The sequence below is a fragment of the Symphalangus syndactylus genome, chromosome 24 (genome assembly GCF_028878055.3).
Source record: "Symphalangus syndactylus isolate Jambi chromosome 24, NHGRI_mSymSyn1-v2.1_pri, whole genome shotgun sequence".
NCBI lineage: Eukaryota > Metazoa > Chordata > Mammalia > Primates > Hylobatidae > Symphalangus > Symphalangus syndactylus.
This window is the reverse complement of record NC_072446.2, coordinates 12,758,897-12,774,566: the sequence shown is the minus strand read 5'-3', so window position 1 is coordinate 12,774,566 and position 15,670 is coordinate 12,758,897. Positions and strand designations below refer to the sequence as shown.

General features: G+C 52.4%; 1 protein-coding gene across 5 annotated transcripts in view; it reads left to right on the top strand.

Moving 5' to 3' along the window:
* The window catches only part of PHACTR3 (phosphatase and actin regulator 3), a 273,840-nt gene that overhangs the window by 170,840 nt on the left and 87,330 nt on the right, over positions 1–15,670 (top strand). For all 5 annotated transcript variants that reach the window (XM_055266142.2, XM_055266145.2, XM_055266141.2 and 2 more), the window contains exons 3-4: positions 1,896–1,973; positions 9,287–9,469. In XM_055266142.2, the coding sequence (XP_055122117.2) occupies positions 1,896–1,973; positions 9,287–9,469 (261 nt within the window). The remainder of the gene's footprint in view (positions 1–1,895; positions 1,974–9,286; positions 9,470–15,670) is intronic.

Here is a 15,670-nt window from a genome sequence, read left to right as displayed (position 1 = left end):
ACCCTCGCAGCTGCGTCTTTGGGTCATTGGGAAGTCCTTGAGTCAGTGCAGGAAAAGACCTCCGATGTCTAAGGCTAGCCACCATGAGCACCGCCTGGTGCCGGCCTGGGGACGGGGTCCACTCAGAGCTCGAAGCCTCCACCCCTGTTCTTATCTGCTTTGTGAGCCTGGCTGCAGCCTCTTTGCTGACACTTCCCAAGGTCAGCATTCACTTTGTCGATTTTATCCACAATTCTGGCACCTGGAAATTGGCTTGGAAATTGGGACCACAGAAAGGAAATTCTGTTTTCTCTGCCCAAAAATGTCCCCACACTGCTGTGTTTGGGTTTCCCTTTTCATGCTTTGGCTTTAGGGTAAATATCCTCGGGGAAGCCACCCCGGAGGTCAAGGATGGGATGCGTTTCCCCAGACAACTGCCCCCCAACCAGTCCCCCGCCCCAGGCCTGACTTATGCCTCCTCGCCCACTTCTAGACACTTGCCATCTGTCCTCCCACCTGTGCTGGCATCAGGCAGAGGCTGTGCCTGTCTTGCTCATGGCAGAATCTCCTGTGCCTGACACGGTGCCTGGCACACAGTAGGTGCTCAGTAAATGTGTAAGGGGTTTCCATAGATTGAACACCTGGTCACCATGGCCCCAATGGAGCCCACACCTGTGACCGTGAGGCTGCAGGAGTTCTGCCCTCCGTGACTCCCCAGCACCCAGCTCAGCACTTGGCACGTAGCAGGTGCTCAGGAAATGCTTTTGAATAAGTGAAATAATTCCATTGCCAGCACCTGTTTGTCATCTGCCTCCCCAACTAGACATTAAGCTGCGCCAGGTGGGCTGACTCTGTCTGTTCCCTGGCATCTGGCAGGGCCCCTTGTACACACAGAACACTGATGGACTCTCTGTGATCCAGGGTTTATGGCAGGATCACTGAGCAGGCCCTGGGATGGAAATGAGCAGGGCGGGCACTGCTTTGGGCCCAGTGGTCCGAGAAGACCCAGGTGAGGAGGCTGCATTGAGCTGAGATGTAATTGCTTCATTGGGAAAGGTGGGGAAAAGCATCACAGCAATGGAAACAGCCCTCGCAAAGCTGCATCTTTCAAAGAAAGGGTTGAGGTGGTTATGCAGTCTTGTATTTGGAAATTGGGGCTCACCTGTAGGCAAACAGTTTTCCTGACGGAAGGAAGAAGATGATTGTGGAGCAGCCCGAGGCCTGCCCGTGAAGGAAGGGAGAATGGGACAAGGTGGGGGCTGTCGCTCAAGAGTATTTTGCTCCGGGAAGGGGAGGCAGGAAGGGCTATTCCGAAGGCGGAATTGACAAAGATTTGGCAAATTACACTTGGTGGAAGGGGACTGGGGGCTGGCCTCCTCCCTTCCTGTCCATCTGCTAGACTGGAAGCTTTTTACCTGGGTTTATTGGAAGAAGCTCTAGTGGGACAGCCGCACAGAAGAATCTCATCTGTGAGTGGATGTTAACAGTGGCCAGGAGGCACTTAGCAACGGCTAACAGGAACCACAGAAAGGAGCCTGGGCTGTTGGGGGCAGAGGCAGGGCACTTTCCTTGGTTGGTAAGTTAAGGAACATTTGGTGAAGGGCAGGAATGGCTGGTGGGAGCTAGCTTGGAGAGGGGCGTTATATGTGGAGGGCTTTCCAGATAAATCACAGAAATGATTGCTGTAGAATATCTACTGCGTGCACTGCTCTTTAGCTGTGGTTTATGTACATTGCTTAGCAGCGCGCTTGGTAAGAAAGTTGGGCCTTGCCAGTGGACTAGGCCCCCTAAGCCCGAGGCGCCTGCTAGCTCAGTGTTTTTGGTCTGTAAACTTGAGCCTGGCATTGGCTGTGGCTTGGACAGGGCCCAGTGACACCTTTGCCCAAGACTCACCTGTGTGTTTGTGTGTTGGGCAGCGCTGGAGAAGAAGATGGCCGGCAGGCAAGGCCGAGAGGAGCTCATCAAGAAGGGGCTGCTGGAGATGATGGAACAGGGTAAGTGGGACCCATCCCTGGCTTGGAAGGGCACGGTGCTGGGAATGCAGAATGAAAAGTCTCACAGGAGCCCAGGAAGCCCATCAGAAACAGAGTAGAATCCAAGGAGGGCCGTGTTCAGATGAAGCCTGCAAGGTTGGAGAAATGCCCCATGTCAGGAGCCATCCCTTTGGTCCAGTCCCCAGGGGCATGGGAGACCCCATTACTGAGCTGAAGGGTTCCCCCTCATGGCACGACTCCTCTCTGGGGAATGTCTAACAGAGCTGGGTGTGCATGAAGCTGGTGGTTTATCCTGATTCCTTTAAAGTGGTAGCAATGGTTTTTTCAGCATTAACTTTTTTTTTTAATATTCACATTTCAGTCCTCCATTTGGGCAAATTATTTTTAATTCCACTATTACCTACTCCCACTACCACCATGTAGGAAGCATTCAGGACATGCTGGGGCTGGGTGGGATATTCTGCACGCCCTGTCTCATTGGTCTTCCCAGCATCCCTGAGGAGGGGGGCAGTGGTTATCCCATTTGCAGATGACGAGTGTGAAGATCTGGGTGGTGACTGCCCCAAGTCATTGCAGCCTGAAAGCAGAGACACAGAACAAATCCTGATCTCTTGGTCTCTGGTCTAGAGAGTTTAATCTCAGTGGTGTCTACATAATCATCTTTGTTTCCATCTTTCAGAAAGGCCAGTTATTATCACTCATGCAATTAACTGAACAGAGTTCTTTAACTCCCAAGTCTTTCTCTTAGTGATGGATTCCTGGAGGTGTGAGGCCCAGGACTTGGATGCTGACACTAGCCCTTGGTGCTTTCCGGTTCCCTGAGAGGCTAAATCCTGGTTAGGAGGTTTCACAAAACCTCACTGCCTCTGGAAGACTCTCTGGAGCTGGACCAAGCTCTGGCCTCCTGATTTAAGGAATCTGGCCATGCATGGCCTATTTCCTGAGGCTTGCATGAATATATTGAATTCCTCTCTCCACGCTTCAGCCTTAAAATATTACTAGTGTCTTTGTAATTTGGCCCAAATGTCAGGAATTAGGAAGGAAGCTCATGAAATAAACGAATCCAGATTTTATGCAGCCGGGCCTGTCAGCACACAAACCCTATTGTGGGTCCAAGCCTTTGTCATCATTCCCTTTCTTTAGACTTGAAGAGTGAAGTATTTTGATGATGCTATTTTTAGGGGAAATCTACATGGGAAATTGCTTAATAGTGATAATAAAACCTTACATGTGCGAGGAAAGCTTGGTGTCAAGTCCCGTGGCACTCAGATGTTTAACGCTGTGTTGTGACACTCAGATTTGGCGGAATGCAGTTGCTGAGCTAGAAATCTGGAGGATTTTACTTGGGATGGGACAAAAAAGTGCCAAACTCTGGCATTTTGAATATGTTGCCAACAAGCATGACTTTGGAGCTTAGGGAAGGAGAAAGGAAGATGAAAACAATGTTAAGGCCTTTTCTCATCTATTCTATAAAAAAATTACTTTTGTTGAGTGAAGAGTAAGTATATAGATTTGATTCCTCTCAAAAATGAAGCTATAGCTTGAATAATTAAAGGGGAAAACTTCTAGGAGCGTTGGCTTTTTTCCACTCTGAATTTTTGCAAGATGATTTCGTCTGATGAGGTCAGAACAGAGGCTGGAGACGAGTGCTTGGCCGCGGCCAGGCTACAGCGTGGCTCTCACCCTGCTGCCGTGGGAGCCTGGTCCCTGGCTTCCGTGCCTCCGACGGTGACATCACACACCCGCAGGCTTACAGAATCACTTTAGATCAGGGTCGGCAAACCTTTTCTGGAGAGGGTCAGATAGTGCATATTTTAGGGGGCCATGCAGTCTCTGTTGCAACCACTTGTCTCTGCTTTTGTAGCACAAAGGCAGCCGGAGACAAAACGTGCATGAGAGGGTATGGCTGTGTCCCAAGAAAAATTTATTTATGGCCACTGGCCTTTGACTTTTATATAATTTTCATGTGCCATAAACTATTATTTTTCTTTTGATTTTTTCTCTTTTGTCAACCATTTAAAGATGTCAAATCCTGGTGGGGGTTGACCCCCACGTTGTGGATTGCTCCCCACATTGTGGTCTGCTTATCTCTATCGTCCATACTCTCTCTCTTGCTAAATGATTATGGACCAGGGACTAGAGTGGCCTGAAACACAGTCTCTTTCCTTGAGGGAAAATGTGCTCCTAAATTGATGCCATGGCATTTTATTGAGGGCCCACTATGTGTCAGGGTCTATGCGAGCTGCTGAAGACACAGGTGAGCAAAATACTGTTCTGAACGCACATCCAGTGGGGCCATTAGGTAATCCCACAAAGAGCCGGCAACTCACGACCACGGTGAGTGCAGTGAAGGACGCAGCACCCTAAGGTCATGAGACAGGACCTGCCCTGGTCCTCGGAGGCCGGGAGATGTTTGAGTCAGGTCCAAAGGTGGGCAGGAGGACCCAGGCGGGTTCTCAGAGTTTGTTGGCTATTAGGATCACCTGGAGAGCTTTCATAACCCTCCACCGCTCAGGCAGCAGTTAAATTAGATGCGCTGGGCGTGGGACCCAGGCAGCAGTGCTTCCTCATCCTCCACAGCTGATTCCAACTTTGATGCAGGAAGGTTGAAAAGCCAAGAGACAGAGGGAAGCGGGGAGTGACTTCCAGCCCACAGGAGCAGCAAGCGCAAGTTCCCCGCGGTGGAAGGGACCTTGAGATGGTGGGTTGGCCTGGAGGAAAGGAGGAAGCAGGAAAGGGAGAGGGGCTTGGGTCAAGACGCCTCCCATCTTCCCTGCCCACACACCGGCTGGGGTGGCAGAGGCATGACCACGCTGCTAGGGGATCCTGGGGCGGCCACAGTGCTCGTGGGTGGGGTCTGCGAGGAACCCCAGTGTCTCTGCAGGGAAATATCAGGGACAGGGCAGCAGGGGTTGCTCTGGGAGGGGACTTGGACTTGCTTTTCACAGTCGACTCTTCTGTGCTGCTTGAATCCTTTACTGTGTGCCACCTGTCATCAACCTGTAATCAATGTGCTGTAATAACAGGATCCACGCAGATGCTTGGCCACAGGCTCCCGGCTAAATCCTTCCCTGCACCGCAGTTTCCGTCCTGCACTAGCTTCAGAAATGTCTTTTCTCACTGGGTCGACCTGAGGTCAGACCCTGTCTGTCCCTAATCCTCCTGGTGCTGGGTCACCGGGTCCTCTTGCAGGATGACTGAAATTGTTGGCGGTGGCGGTGCACCTGCCCTCTCTGGCTCAGGGGAGGACCAGGCGTGAGGGCTGTTGCTCTGGGGTAGGCACGCGGTGCCGCCGCCTCTGCTGTGGATGGGAGGACTCGCCAGGGTGAGGAGCAGAGGGGCTTTCCTGGCTTTGGGGTTGAGGAACCGGCTTCAGCCACCGCCTTCCACTGCTGGCTGGGACGAATCTGCAGCCGGAGGCGCCCTCCTGTGGCCGGCCAGGCTCATGAGACTCCCTGCAAGGTGGACGGGACTTGACGCAGGACAGGCCCTGTGAGGCTGCGGGAGTGGATTGTCAGGGACTCCGGAGCCTCATTTGAGCCCCCTCCAAACTCACATTTGAACTTCCTTGGCCAGGACAAACCCCGGGATTGCCCTCTGCCCTGCACACGCGCACATATGCACACACACATGGACACACACATTGGACACCCTGGAGCTTGCCCTGAAGCAGGTGGGCAGCCTGGTGGAGTGAGCTGGACTCTGGGCAGGGCCAGCAGAAGAGAGCCCGCCAGCTGCCGGGGGTTAGGCAGCACCCAGGGCATGAGTTTGCTCCCCCTGGGGTGTTATTTTATGATCGATGGTCTGCTTTATGAACCACTCTGACCCCATCCCCTCCTGTTCCTGTGACTCTAGTCATCAGCTTGGACCTAGGAAGGACACTGCTGGTGGCATTATTACATTACTAGATGTGTGCAGTGGCCAGTTGTGCCCTGGGGAGGGCAGAGGGGACCCCTCTGCTGTCTTCAGTGCTCCTTCCACCCTCATCTCAGATATCCGTGACTGAGCGAGGCCAGACCAAATCTCTGGCACAAGGGGTCCCCTTCCCCAGTCCTCTTGCCCTGGTCCCCAGCCCACGTTTCTCTGTGCTAGACACTGTTTATGTTCTGAATGACTTTCCTCCATCTCCCTGTATGCATTGACTTGGCATTTTCTTAAATAATTTAAGGAATTTCCTACCCCGTCATTGGGTATAAAAGAAGAGAGTTTATTACTCTGTGCTGTGTTCAGTGACCTGAGATTGACTAGGCATTCTTTCCTCAGGGAACTGGACAGTGACAAATCAAGTCTGTCTGGTTTCCATGTGGTAGGAACGCTGGGGGACACATGTCTGCACGTGTGCACACACATGCACGTGCACATATGTGCACCCACCTGTGCTTGCACTGTGCACATGTGCCATGACACACGTGTGTGCCTGCATGTGCATCTATGAGTGTGTGTGCATGTCTGCAGCACGTTCCCTCTCACTGTGGCTGCTCAGGCGCACTGCTCTGCGCTCCCCTCTGCAGCCCTCAGAAGGAGAGTGGCCGGGGCGGGGCAGCAGGGGGGAGGCTGACCTTCCGGCGAGAGGAGCAGGGCCTGGGTTCCCACCACCCCCCCAACCCCTCCCCAACCAGCGTTTCTTAGCAACAGCCCTGCCACCAGGGCTATTTTGGGAACTGAAACTTTTCATTGAACATGATTATGAACTGGAGCTCCGACCGCAACCCAGAGAAGTCCTGCAAGGGCTGCTAAGCTGCAGAAGCGGGGGAAGGTTCAAAGACTGTGGAGGGGCGTGGTGCTTTTGTGAGTCTGGAGACCTCTGGGCCTTCCAGGTTCAATGTTCTGGCCTTTTTCTAGTGGGAGTTGTGGGGATTTTGATGATGATGATGGAGGCATCCTTGCTATTAACAGCAGTGACAGTCATGGCAGCAAAAGACCTGTGCGTTCTAAGGTCTGGTGTCCATAACTGCAAGTGGTAGGTGGCAGCCTTGCCTGTCACATAGGGTAGGTGTGAAGCTCAAGCTGGCAGAGCCTTGTGCTCCCCCCCACGCCAGCTCTCACATTCCCTGTGTGTTGCCAGGGACCGGGTAAGCTGTGCTGTCACAGTTGCACGTCAAATGCGAATAAGTCAGTCACGAGAAGGGGCTGGTTTCAGTGTTCAGCTTTGTGACCTCTAATTTTGTCTACTCGGTGTATCTGGGCTGTTATAGCTAAGGGTCAAATCTGGCTCGGGACCTGTTTTTATGTGGTCTTTGAGCTAAGAATACTTTTTAAATAGAAAAGACTTTCATAAAAATTAAAAACAAAATCAAGGAAGAGTTGCAGCACGGGGGATACAGCACGTGGCCCACAGAGCCCGGCACATTCTCCATCTGCGCCTTATGGGAAGAGCCTGCCAGCCTCGCCTGGACCTCTGGGCAACTGACGCGGCTGCATGGATGAAATCGTCCAGCCCCAAATCTCCAGACTTCTGGCGTGGCTGACCTTTTCATTCTCCCCGGAGGAGACATGTGCAGCAGAGGGAATATGATCAGCAGTGATGACAAGCTCAAATCTCTTCCAGGGTCCCAGGCAGGAAATGGGTCTGGCACGAGTCCTGGGTGTGGTGAGAACTCTGGAGGGAGAAATGGTTCTGTCCTAAGCCTGCTGTTAGCAGATGGGCCCAAAGGTGCAGACCAAGGGGCCAGATCACTCTTGTCACCCTCCTCTTCTCGTTGTCAGAAACCATCACCAACAACATGACAGAAAGCACATGTGAAGTGCACACCTTATGCCAGACACATTCCATACCTTAGCTTCGTTAACTCTCACAGTGTTGCCACGAAGCAAGCAGAAATATTATCCCCGTTTTATAGATAAGGAAATTGAGATCCAGAGGAAGTTGCTATTTGGGCACAAAACGCCATTTGCAGGTGGTGGGATGCCTGATGGGGTGACCGTATACCATTTGTCCAAACAGGACACTTTTAGGAGTGAAAGGGACACTGTTGAAGGACACAGGGATGGCAGGTAGGAATCAGGACTGACCAGGGCTTATGGACCCTGACCCTGAAGTAAATGTTGCCTCCTCCTTCCACTGCCAGGATGGGAGGTGTGTGGAAGGAGGTCAGCGTAGGCTAGCATCCCCAAACGGCCACCTCGTGGCTGTGTCGACATGTGCAGGTCACACTGCCCTCTGCACTGCGCCTCCAGGAACCGCTGTAGGGATTGAGAGGAGTCCTGCAGGACCATGTGGAGGCTTTGTGCATGGGGCTGTAATATGCATCTCAGTGACGTGACTGCGACTTGCTGGCCGAGGGCCCTGCCATCCTACAGTTGGGTAACTGGGCCATTTATTTTGCTCTCCAAGTGCTGAGCGCCTCACCATTAAGGTGCAAACCCAGGGATGGCAAGTGAAGAGCCAGACCCTCAGAGGCTGCAGCAGCCGAGCTTCAAGACAGAGAAAGCACCAGGTCCTTCCTTGCGCCCTGCCAGTGCCTCCCCTTCTGGGAAGGCTGCCTGTCAGACCTGGGGACCCCGGCTCTGTGTTCCATCCATCCATGAGTGTGCCCCGTTCCTGGGCTCACGGTGCCATGTGTGGTCATCTGCGTGGCTTCCTCAGAGTGTGAGACCCCTGGGGGCAAGGACTGTATCTTATTAACCTCCACCTTGCCAGGGTCTATTACAGTGCCAGACACGTAGCCGGTGATCAATAAACGCCTGTCTAATGCCTAGCTGAGGGTCAAATGGTGGGTGCAGAGGTGAGTTGGTTCTCTGCAGCCGTGACAACCCCTGCATCTCAGAGACCTACAGCAATCACCGTTTGTTGTCCCCTGTCTGGGTTGGCCTATGATCTGCCCCATGGGTCTGTGACTCCAGCCAGCTGCTGGGCATGTCTTCAGGGCAAAGGTCCAGGGAAACAGGAGGGACAAGCAGGGATGTGCAAGCACTTCTCATGCCACTGCTGCATCATACCCACTGTGTCCCATCGACCAAAGCAAGCCCCAGGGCAGAGGCCGGGGTCAGAGTGGGGCCACTGCAAAGGTGCATGGCAGTGGGTGTGGACGTGGCTCAGAGGCACTGTGCAGTCTCCCACAGGTGTCGGAGGAAGAGTGCACACAGGGAGTGGGGTGCAAGAGCAGAAACCAGGCTAGGGTGTGCTGAGGTGCCCAGGGCTCCCCTGGAAAGTCCGGACTTGGAGAGGGACTCCTAGGGTGTGTGGTGAGGGGGAGAGAGGTGGGGGACCACCGAGAGCCCAGAATGGATACTTCTCAGAAAGACTCTTGGGATGACGGAAGGGATGAAGGAAGGGAGGCGCAGACCCAGCTGACAGCTACATTTCCTTGTAGATGCTGAAAGCAAAACTTGCAACCCCGATGGAGGACCCCGATCTGTACAGAGTGAACCACCCACTCCCAAGTCGGAGATGCTGACTTCAGAAGATGCCAAGCCCGGAAGCCCCTTGGCCACTGGGACGGACCAGGTCTCCCTGGACAAGCCACTGTCCTCAGCCACCCACTTGGACGATGCAGGTACTGGCTGGAGACCACACGAAGTTGAGCTTCTCCTAGAATGGCCATACGTCCCCACTGGTGTCCTTAGCTATAGCTTAGGCAACAGCCCTCGTAGAACATTGCTCTCAAGAGAGCTGGGCCAGTGCTGTAAGCGCTGCCATGCTGTGCTGCCTGGCTGGGTTGAAGTGTTTGCTGGGGCACTTTTCTCTACTGTCTCTTTCCAAGTCTGGCACAGCCGATAAGTGAAGGTACTTAACTGTTCATCTCCCTGGCACACCTACCCGCCTCCCAGGGCATCTTTGTGTTTCTCTGGGGACTTCTAGGCAGGAAAGTGCTCTCTGGAGGGGCAAGCGCCCAGTGGGGGGATTTTAGTGACCCTAAAAAGGGTAGGACGTAGGGTTGAGGGACTTTGCTGTGGCCGAAATCCTGCCACAGGGGGCCTCTTGGCCTAAGAGATGCTTAAGTCCCTGCATGTGTGCATGCCTGGGAGCTGGCAGGTGCTGATGCAGGCTCAGCATGCTGCAGCCTATGCGGGGCTCTTCCGCTGCTTCTTGAGGGGAGGTGGGCTTGGGGCCTTGCTCCAAGCCTCAGTTTCCCTCTGTTAAATGGGAAAAGTAATGGACCTACGTCAGGGTCATTTGGAGGGTGGGAGGAACTCGGCACACTGTCTGCCGTGTCCGTGACTATTCTCAAAGGCAGTAGGGGCTTTGCGTTGTGGTGGTTGTTTTTATTTTAATTGAATAGACCAGGGCACTTCCCAAGGATAGGGGAGAAGGGAGGAAGGATAGAGGGGAGGAAAGCAGGAACTGGCCACAGAAACCTGCAGATGCTTCACCAGCTCCTCCTCCTCCTCCCCCACCTGGCAGAGTGATTCTTCTGGAGCTTCACTGTTGACTTGGAATCCTGATGTCTCGTAAAATTTCAAGCTATAAGCAAGTCTCACACAGTTTGGGGGTGGGAAGGTGAACGCGTCTCTCCGTGAGTGTGGGAGGTTGGAAATCCAGGCCCCAGGACAGCCTGCTGGGCTTCTGCTTCAGAGCGGGTAGACACCTGGTCCTCCGTGCCCGAGACTTCCTTCTACCACACAAGGGTGGCACCACACACTCGCAGGCCGCCCGTCCACAACGCCCCTGCAGCGCTAGCAGGCACCTGCCCAGAGGCATGCTCGGCCCTCCTCGGGGGTGGCTGTGTCTCTCCAGTTTCACTTGGCTTGGAATTTGGGGTCTGAGAGTTGTGACCTCTGGAGGGTCCCAGCTCTCACGCAGAGGCCCCCTCCACACACACAGGTATCTGTGTGCCCCAGGCATCTGACTTTGGGGCTGGCGTGGTTCTTTTTTTTTTTTTTTTAGTACTTTAAGTTCTAGGGTACATGTGCACAACATGCAGGTTTGTTACATATGTATACATGCACCATGTTGGTGTGCTGCACCCATTAACTCGTCATTTACACTAGGTATATCTCCTAATGCTTTCCCTCCCCCTCCCCCCACCAAGCAATGGCAACAAAAGCCAAAATTGACAAATGGAATCTAAACTAAAGAGCTTCTGCACAGCAAAAGAAACTACTATCAGAGTGAACAGGCAACCTACAGAATGGGAGAAAATTTTTGCAATCTACTCATCTGACAAAGGGCTAATATCCAGATTCTACAAAGAACTCAAACAAATTTATAAGAAAACTCCATCAGAAAGTGGGTGAAGGATATGAACAGACACTTCTCAAAAGAAGACATTTATGCAACCCGCTGGCGTGGTTCTTAAGGCTGAGCAGAGCCTGGCCTTCCTGCCATGGTGTGGTCCCCGCAGCCCAGCCCTTGTGTGTGGCCTGCGAGCCTCCCCAAGGGAGGCAGGGCTGCTGCTCCCAGCCCCTGCTGGGGCTCACGCTGCTACTTGGCAGTGATTTCTATCGCTCAGCTCAGGGCCTGTGCCTGCTCCCCTCAGCGTCCTCTTCTGACCTCAGACACATGCTCTCGCTCTCTCTCCAGATGCTGGGTGTGGGGATGGGCTCCTGAGAGCAGAATGGGTCTGTTGAGATTACACATTTGTATCAAGGACCCTCTCCTGGGTGAGGCCGGAGGGAGGAGTGGGAATCAGCCAGGCAGAGAGCGAGGTGCAGAGCATCCCAGAAAGGGGATTAACATGCAAAGACGGGGGACAGGAACACACACGTTTTCTGTAAAGGGCCAGAGAGGAAAGAGCATCAGTTCTACAGGCTGGAGGTGTCTGACTCAGCCACTCACCTCTGCCCTCATAGCACAAAAGCAGCATCGATGGTGAAAGGGTGGGGCTCTTGTCGGTGGAACTTTATTGATTAAAAACAATCCAGGGCCCGGTGAGGTGGGTCACACCTATCATTCCAGCACTTTGGGAAGCCAAGACAGGAGAATCACTTGAACCTAGGAGTTCAAAGTCATCCTGGACAGCATAGCATGACACTGTCTCTACAAAAAAGTTTTGTTTTTCGTTTTTGGTCCTAATTAGCTGAGTGTGTGGGCACACACCTGTAGTCCTAGCTACTCACGAAGCTGAGGCAGGAGGATAAGCTGAGCCCAGGAGGTCAAGGCTGCAGCGAGCCGTGATCACACCACTCACTGCACTCCAGTCTGGATGACAGAGCCAGACCCTGTTTCAAAAAAATTTAAAACAAACAGCCCACAGATTGGAGAGAGAGAAGAGGCCTGGCAGGTTTTCCCTGAGGGCAGCTGGAACCCCCAGGGATGGAGAGACAATGGGATTTGCCTTGTAGGAAGCACTCTGCTGGTGACCAGGCAAGACCTGGGGGAGACTGGAGTCGCCGTGGTTCCCCGGGGACTTGTCTCATTCCCGGTTTCCCCAGGGTGGATCTTGTGCCCCTGGGGTTTGTGAGATGACTTCTTGTGAGTGGCATGTGGACTGACAATGAGAAAACATTATTAATGTTTAATTAATAATGAAAATGTTTAAACATTAATAATGAAAATACTTTTCAGTAATTAGGGCCAGTAGTATTGGCTTCTCATTTTGGGCCAATAGAGATTTGCTTTTTCTTGTAAACAGAGATAAAAATGTAAATTCACTTGAAGTAAAATATAGCAAACAAAACTATAGAAAGTACAGAGGAATGTCCAAAATGTCTAAAGCAGGAGCCACAAGTCTGGTTTAAGAAAGACCATTCCATTCCTTAGGGATGCAGCTGGCTTATTAGCAGTTAGTGACATTTGTCATCATGCTGGGGATAACAAGACGTGACACAAGTGGCTGCCTGCATGCAGGGTAGGGGAGCGTGCTCTGCTAATGACTGCACATTCATTAGCTTACTTAGCCCTGGAAGCAGCCCCCAGAGATCTCACGCCCATGATGAAATGCTGGCACACAAGTAAAATAACTGGTCCAAATAACTGGAAACAGAGGGCAACGTCTTTGACATCAGGCCGACCTGGGTTTGAGACACACGGCTGAACTCCTTACTGAGCTGTGGGGCCGTGGGCAAGTGACTTAACCTCTCTGGTCCTGTTTGAGCAACTGTAAAATGAGGATAATAGTCATACTGACCTCCCAGCGTCACTAAAATTAAATTACGTGATCCCCAGAAAAGGCTTATCTCTATCCTAACCCACACCGAGCCCTTGGAAAGTGTTTGCTGCTGCTACTGTAGCCTCACTCTTACTCTCACCATCATCATTGTCATCATGATTTTCATCTGTTGTCTTCATTGTCAAAAACAACCCTTGAAAGGGACGCACTAACACACAATATTTAGCTGCCTACAGCTGCTCCCAGAGAGGCCGTCTCTCTAGGAGCACGTGTGTTTTGGGGTGTGGGGCCACCTGCAGTTTGCTGTGGCTGGGACAACCCTGAGGCCTCACCCAGCCCTGCAGGCCTCGGATCCTGCGCCAGGGACATCATTCACCTCCACGACACCAGGTCAATGTTCAGAAGCCATGAGCCATCAGCAACATCCCTATGAACAGGGTGTAACTTAACACAGGGACATTAAATGCACTGGTTAAAAATTTCCAAGCCAATGTTTAAAAATCAGGAGTGTTCACAGCAATCCAGATGTGCAGTTTCTTTTCGGTCATCAAAGTTCAGGCCCCCCTGGATCCCTGTTCCCACACAGCCAGGGTCGCTGGAGCTGAACAGAGTCTGTCCCTGTAGATGGGTGTTGGAGTTTGCAACCCCTTCCGTGAAGGTTAAGAGCCTAGTCTTTGGAGCCAACCCCTGTGTTACTGACTTTTAATCTTCTGCTTTGGGCCTCAGTATTTTGTGATAGAAGGAGTTAAAGCCCGAGGCCACTGTGAGGCAACGTGGTCCTAGGTCTCCGGTTTCTACTGCAGAGCTCGGGGGACCAGCTGTTTGATGCTGTGTGTCTGATGCTGTCTGTTCTCTTCCCACATTCTGCACCTCAGCACCCAAGGGAGCTGCCCACGTCTGGGCCCAGTCGCTCTGTGTTGTGGGTAATTCCATGACAGACAGATGTCATCTAATGGCAGACAAAGCCAGATTCTCAAGTGGCAAATGTGTCATGTGAGTGCTGGAACCTGGGCCCTGCTTCTCTCCTTGACCTTGGACAAGTTCAGGGAAACCTCATGGGGGCCCAGAACATGGTGCCCCGTGGGTGATGGTCTACAGCTGCAGGAGCCCCTGGGGTCCCTGCGGTGGTGCTCACTGCTGTCCTGAAAGGTCAGCTGCTTTCTCTTAAAAAGCAAACCTCCCATGAGCTTTGCTGGGGGTGGGGGAGAGGGGTCATCAAAAAGCACAGGGGGCTGTCCTGGGTCACTCCTGGCATCCAGATGGCAACATCCAGGACTGGAGTTGCTGCTTGCCCGTGCCCCAACCATGATGAGTGTGGGTGGCAGGGGATACATCTGAATATTGCAAATCTCTCAGGAGGAGGACACTGTCAATGATTTTGACCATTATTTTCCTTGAGCCTTTGGTTTGGTGATTTGGGTTGACTTTGGGCTTTTGTGTTTGGGGAGATTTTGCTTTTCCTGGTTTTGTTTGGATGGTGCTTGATATGGTCTGGCTATGTCCCCACCCAAATCTCATCTTGAATTGTAGCTCCCATAATTCCCACATGTTGTGGGAGGGACCTGGTGGGAGATCATTGAATCATGGGGGCAGTTTCCCCAGTACTGTTCTCATGGTAGTGAATAAGCCTCGTGAGATCTGATGGTTTTATAAGGGAAAACCCCTTTTGCTTCGTTCTCATTCTCTCTTGTCTGCCACCATGTAAGATGTGCCTTTCGCCTTCCGCCATGATTGTGAGACCTCCCCAGCTATATGGAACTATGAGTCCATTACACGTCTTTTTCTTTATGAATTACTCAGTCTCAGGTATGTCTTTATCAGCAGCATGAAAACAGACTAATAAGTGCCACACCAGCAACAGAGCATTCCCTACAAAGCCCAGAAGGATCTGGTGTTTTGACACAAATGGGAACAGAGTCCTCTTCAGTGTTTCTACTATGGGACAGGGGCTGAGTTCTGGCCTTCCCATGAGTGCACTAATTAAAAAGGAGAGTGACACTCAGGGAGCGTGTTCTGTGTGCACTCTATTATCTTATAACAGCCCCATATTTTTGGATGAGAAAACAAAGCCCAGAGAGGTTAAGTCACTTTCCCAGGCCATAGAGCATAAAAACAGATCAAACCCAATAGCAGGACTGGGTTTGCTCTTCACCATAACAGTCTACAGCCTAAACTCTAGAGCCAAACAGGAGACAAACATTTGTTCTGCTTCTGGAATGTTCTGGAATGTGAGTCTAGAACAAGGACTGTCAAATTGCAGGCTGCAGGTCAGATACTGCCCATGTCTGTGTCTGCATGGCCATGGAGCACTGCTCTAGTGGGCTGGTCCTGGGAGCCAGGAGACCACAGTGAGGTGCCTCCCTCCCTACGCCCTGCTCCTGTCTCCCCAGCTGGTGGCCGCCCTTCACCACTGCCTGGGGCCTATGCTGGTCCCAGCTACTCCTGGGGACTAGGCTCTGGGCAACTGTTGGTCACTGAGTGGAGGAACCTCATCTGGGAGTTGGTGAGCCACCCGGCCCGCAGCCAGCTGCCCAAGCTGAGACCAAGGATGTGTTGGGTGTACGGGGGTGGAGTACAAATGACCATGGCTCTCCACGTCCATCCTTGGGCTGGCCACCCTTGAACTCCAGAATGTCTTTAGCAGGTGATAACTGGCTGCAAAGTGTGCCCCCTGCCCTGGTAGCCCTCTCAAGAAAAGTGGCAGGG